Here is a 6,000-nt window from a genome sequence, read left to right on the forward strand (position 1 = left end):
GTGAAAGACCCACTACACACGAGCTTATACTTATAGGCTAGCACTTGTTTACGTGATACAAACTTTCGGCAACCTACTTCGTTTTCAACAGACATGAAAACAGAAAGATAAACAGGTCAGAAATCCACCTAAACCCCTCACCCAAATTATACCAAGTAACAACAATGAATCCAAAACAGTAGGTTGGAATCCATGGAACCAAAATTCAGAAAAATATCGTTCAAACCAATGGGATAGCCTATAGGCTAGCACTTGTTTACGTGATACAAAATTTCAGCGACCTACAATATGGCATGCAAATTCAGGGCTCCTCAAAATATCAGTTTTTTCACTGAAATGGACCATATTTTGGTGTCAATTCGCCATTTTGATTCAGAGTGAAGGTGTACTTCAAAATGTGGGAGGGTCCCTAGATTTCCTTTTAATTTCCTCCTTTCCTACTTATCTTCATTTCTTCTGTTTATAGCAATAACCCTTACTGCACAATCAGCCAACTTCATAATTATTTACACAAATTTTCCATTGAACCTCACCCAAAAACAGCTTTTTAGCATCCAAATCAGCCTACTGCAACCCGACTAGAACAAAACAAAAACCCTACCTGATGCTTTGTCATACTTTTCTCTTTTCTCTACTGATCAAACAAGAAGCACCAACTGTACCCATTAATGTCACCATCCATATCTTTGTTTTCTCCATAAAATTCCAACCCAACAAACCAAACCCTAAATCTGAAACCTATAAACAGAATTTTTAGAACTCATTTTCCTATTGTGACTTCTAACTTCCGTTGAAGAGAACCTAATGTCTCTCCTAATTCACTTAAACACCACGTATCCAGTCCTATTCCATTATCCTTTTTACTCTCTGTGATATATTCTAGGCACTGGGACATCTCTTTTGTTTCTTTTGTCAATGTCTGGTTTTTTCAGTAGACAGTTGGATTAGGAATTAGGATTGTATTTGGTTTACTCATTGAAGAGTTAATCTAAGTCCTAATTAGAAAAGGACTTGAGTTAAGAGTCATAGGAGTTTGATTTTTTAATTCATTTGTAATCAGGATATTTACTGGGTGGAGAGCTTGGGTGTGGCCCTGAAATGGTTTAAAAAGTTATTCTTTATTTATTTGCTAATATTATTGAATGGTCGAGATGTAGTGAAGAGAATGGTGCTGTCCACCATGACTAAAAAGGTCAAACCGTGGTCTTTCTCCTTATTGTTGCTCTGCTATTTAAAAGTTCAGAGTTGCACTAATGCAGATCATGTTCTGATCAATTGGAGAAAACATGCACACAAAGCTTAATCGATCAACAAATTTTCTAACCATGTTTTCCGTCAACTAATTCTCTGCCAAGTTAGCTTATTTACACGCATACTTCTTTAAATATATCCACTCAATCAACCATTACAGTTCCAGTCATTACTAAACTAAACATTCCACAGTTTTATCAAGTTGCAGCCCATTCCTGCTGCACTGCATGTGAACCAAGAGAAATCCATTTTCATTAAACTGAACCCTTCACCAAAGCTCACTAAACAATTGATAGAAGTTTCACTAAAATTCATTTTGGTTCTGCTTTCTTTACTTCCTAATTAATCCACCCAATCAAAACCTTAAAGATCCCATTTTTCTACGAATTTTCAACTCCTTTAAATTTTCTAAACCTGAGCTCTGGATCAAATACAAATTATGTGGAGGAAATTTTTTTTCGTTCACCAACATCTAAGGGATTGTTTAGGCAATTTGCATGTTATAACTACTAAATCTTTCACTATTATTTTTTCATCCAAAGTGGAGAGCCCAAGGTCTGTTGTTTGAGAATTCCGGATGTGTGTCATACAAATCCTGTTTACAGCAGTCAGCACATAGATGAGCTTTAAGAATTTCTTCAGCAGATTTTTGCACTATATAAATGTTTCAAAGGCATTGTCTGAAACATTATTAGATTTAAAAGTACAGTCTTTTAAGCATGAAATCAAGGAATTAAAGTTCCAAATGGTGGCCAAGGGCAGATAAGGTTTGAAATTTTGCTAGTGAAGGTGACTTTGACTTTTCCGAACACACAATATTTTGGGCAATTTCACATATTTCGATCAAATTTCACCCAATTTCACCAATCTGGGAGTCCGGATCAGCTCCACATATGTGGACGGTAGTTACTCTTCACACAAATGAGAAGTTGACACGTGTTATGCTCAAACAGAGAAGACTACCGCCCGTTAACTTTTATTTTCAGAATTTTTTCTTTTTTTATTTCCTTTTAAAAAACGTAACCCAAAAGTTACACAAGTGAGAAGCCGACACATGTTATAGACCAGACGGTAAAACTAGAGACTATTAGGCGACAACATTGTTTTAAAAAAATGAACTTCGTCTCTCTCAGGGTCAGTTGTCTCAGACTCAGTCTCTCTGCAGTCTGCACCATTCTAAGCTTCATGCACTCAAACACACGTCTCATTCCGACAAGGATCAGAAGAACCAATTGCAAATCTTCCTTCTAAGCTCCATTCTCTCTGTAGGCTCCTAAAAACACTAATGGCGCTCATCAATCTCGCTGCAAGGATTAGAAAAACCTACTTGTAAATCCTCCTTGCCCTTGTTTTATGCCTTACTTTTCATCCACCTTTCACTTATTCTTCACTGGTTATCTACTCTTGTTACTCCTTTACTACTCCATCTCAGCTCACCCATTCTCAGACCCATCTCCATAGATAACTTATTTTTCATCACTCGATCCACTTCTCACTACGGTTCAAGTGATTTCGAGTTACATGAAGACGAACCCTGCAACCCAACGAGCCAAGTCTTGATGGGTTTCTTGAAATACTTAAGCAGACTACGGAGTTTACCTCAACAACCCAACATAAGGTTTGTTTATTCTGTAATTTGGGCTCTGAGACTTAAACTGGAATCGGCTTCCTTGGCCTTCAAATGAGGTGAGAAATGGGATTGTAAGAGTGTAAAAGATTGGGAATTGATGATTTGGGTACTCAGAAAGCAGAGGAGTTTCAGTGTCGTTTGGAGCTTGAATCGGGACATGCATCGATCTTCCAGAAGCTTGAGGAGCTGGAGATGGTAATAGGCAAGATTTAGGGTAGTAAAATTCTCTTTGTTATGCTTTCTCAGCCTCCCATGGACAATGACCTCGTCTTCTTACCTTGTTCTTCATCGTCATTAACATCATCAACAGAATTAGCTTCTCTGTGCTCTTCAAATATGGTAAAATCCCGTGCTTCTATAGAGAAGCATGGTAACAACCCAACTGGATTTCAAGGATGGAAGACGGAGACTGATGTCTTAGTTCACAGCCGATTGGAAACGATTCCGACGGAGGGAGCTCTAATGTGTACGGTGGGATGGATATGTAAGGGAGGGGTTGCAAAAGGAACATCGCTCTAAGCGGGTATGGGGTTGCATGGAAGCGAAGGGGCGGGGACAAGGGAGGGAGGAAAGGACTGTGGGGTGAGGGTGAGTGCCGTCGGGTTCACCGAAGGAGAAGACGAAGACGATGAACAGGTGAATAAAAAGTTGAAACAAACAAAAATGCTAAATAAAATATTCATTCTTAAGCAGTAGTGGGTCCCACTTAATTGTGCGGTAAATAGGGTAAAAAAAAAAAAACCCCAAAGAACAACGTTAAAGAATGGTAGTGTTCTCCGTTTGGGCCATAACACGTGTCAGCTTCTCACTTGTGTGGAGAGTAAATATCCTCCGCATATGTGGAGCTGATCCGGCAAAACCAAAATATTTTGCCAATTTGGTCAAAATTTCAAATCTTGGTCTTAAAGGGCAAAATATCACAAGAGAAACTTCAGGATAAAGAAAAAATCAGTTCAGACCAACAACATCCACTTACCTGCATTAACAAGAGATGATTACAAAATTGGGTATACGCGCTACCTTTGTTCGTAAATCTGGGAAGAGCAGTCATACAAGAATATATGCTAGCATGAAAAATGGTACATGAATAAATAAGTCACAGTAAATACTACGAACCTTAAATACTGGTTCAACTTTGCCATGGAAAACTTTACTCGAACGACCATGTCCAGAACGTGGATTTAGAATTACAAGCACTTTTGGAGGACTTTTACATTTCATATGTGGTTTAGGGGGAAAATCACTTGCAATCATGTTAGAAGCCTGCTTCTTGGAAGAAACTAAGGGATGCGGTAAACAATTCACAAAGCACTGCTGATCCACAAACCCACTAACCCATTGAAAAGCTTCCTCTGAACTACAAGCTAGGAAGCGGAAGTCCTTCCGAGTTCTCTGAGGCTTCACAAAACAAGAAATTCCACATGATCTCTTTCTCACTGGGTATGCATGCACAGTAAAATGCCTGAGACCAATACTATAGGTTACCTGCCAATGTCAGTCACAATATCAAGGCTCAGCCAAATTATTGCAAGAACATAATTCTTCAGAGAGAAAGTGCAACCAGCCAGTGTAAACACTTACAGAGATCACATCCTCCACGCACAGCATATTAGATCCCCAAACTAATGCCTTGCTTGTAAGTTTGGCATCAACAACATCCTTGTCTGTAATCTCTGTGGATGTTTGCACATCAGCACTTGAGTTGGTCATCCTCTTATCCAAAACTAGCTTCCCAGAAAACAAAACATGTCCCAATAAATCAGACTTCTCATCACCTATATCAATCCTGTGCCCTTGTGTCTTCATTTTTTCTGGATCATCATTGACAACATTGGCCTCACTTCGCCCCAAACTTTTAAGCTTACTCCGTTTTTCTGGGAAGATGGTTGGGGAGGACTGCTGCCCTGTTGCTGATTGAGAACACCTACTTCCCAGACGGCGAAGAGACTGTTGTGGGGTCACTCTCAAAGTACTAATATTCTGGCTAAGGTTCCCGTTCTTTGGCATCTCTGTTCCCAACAGAAACCTCAACAGGAACAATAAACCATAAAGCATGAAAAAAAGGACCTCATGCAAGTTGTAGAGACGATATCTCTACAAACCACAGAACAAAACCCCACAAAATAGTGCAGCCTGCATGGTTACAATCATTATGTACCAGAAGACTCAGGACAGAGTGAAGATTTCACACACATGGAAGAAAATGGAGAACAAGCAAGATAAAATCCTTCAAAGAAATCTCAAACTCACAACACAACTGTTTACAGAAATAATAATGTCCAAAAGAAACTTTGAAAAGATAGCTCATTGCAAGTATAATTACCAGAAGGATAAAAAGTTTTTATTGCCCTAAATATAATTACCACAAATAGACTAAAGACTAATGCAAGGTTTCAAACGCTCTGGAGTATAGTAAAGAATTCCTCACTGGGAAAAACTCCTCGTTCTTCTACAGCTAATCTTGAAAAGCTTTCTAACAAATCCAAGATTTCTTAAATCTGATTTAAATTGTAGGATTTAGGTCAAACTTTATTTGGTGTGCACGACTGCTGTCAAAATCACTCTGAATGAAAAATATTCTTTAGATATCAAAACAAAAGATTATTTTACCGCTCTTTTGGTTTTTAGTCATGTTCCATCATAATAAGATTATGGAAATTTTAGATTTGAGAAAACCCCAACATTAGAAAGTTGAAATTTTCACCTACCGCTGAAAAATCCAGTTTTTGTTCTTAAACTAGGGGGGTTGACTTTTTATCCTTTAGGAAGATTTTCGAATATTATAATTGGATTCAAATGGGTGGGTCTACGTTTATTTATGAATAACATCTCAAGTAAGTAAAGGTGGTTCAACCAGGTTCAGGTAGAAACTTATTACCGAAATATGGCCGAAACCTGGTCAGAAACCAGGTACAAAGTGGTCTCGCATTAAGGTTCTAAATCTTGGTTTCAAGAAACCAAGATTTAGAACCATGCTTGGGTTTCATTGTAACTGGCATAACTTATAATAAAATGAGGGTAAAGCTAATATAAGGGATTAGTAGTTAAGACAGAAGTGTTGAGTTAAATTAGGATACTTGACAGCTCTTAAGAATTCTATTCAGAGGCTATTAAATCAA

The 6,000-nt window shown here is 38.2% G+C and overlaps 1 protein-coding gene across 4 annotated transcripts in view; it reads right to left on the minus strand.

The window, feature by feature from the left end:
- The window catches only part of LOC122671759 (sphingoid long-chain bases kinase 1-like), a 75,703-nt gene extending 70,653 nt beyond the window's left edge, over positions 1–5,050 (minus strand). For 2 of the 4 annotated variants that reach the window (XM_043869174.1, XM_043869172.1), the window contains exons 1-2: positions 4,463–5,050; positions 3,998–4,366 (exon numbers count right to left, since the gene is read on the minus strand). In XM_043869174.1, coding sequence (XP_043725109.1) covers positions 3,998–4,366; positions 4,463–4,936 — 843 coding nt within the window. In that variant the 5' untranslated portion in view covers positions 4,937–5,050. The remainder of the gene's footprint in view (positions 1–3,997; positions 4,367–4,462) is intronic. The other 2 variants (XM_043869175.1, XM_043869173.1) reach the window with 1 other exon arrangement.
- Between the last annotated feature and the right edge of the window lie 950 nt (positions 5,051–6,000).

Source organism: Telopea speciosissima, chromosome 8 (genome assembly GCF_018873765.1).
Source record: "Telopea speciosissima isolate NSW1024214 ecotype Mountain lineage chromosome 8, Tspe_v1, whole genome shotgun sequence".
In the NCBI taxonomy this organism is placed as follows: Eukaryota; Viridiplantae; Streptophyta; class Magnoliopsida; order Proteales; family Proteaceae; genus Telopea; species Telopea speciosissima.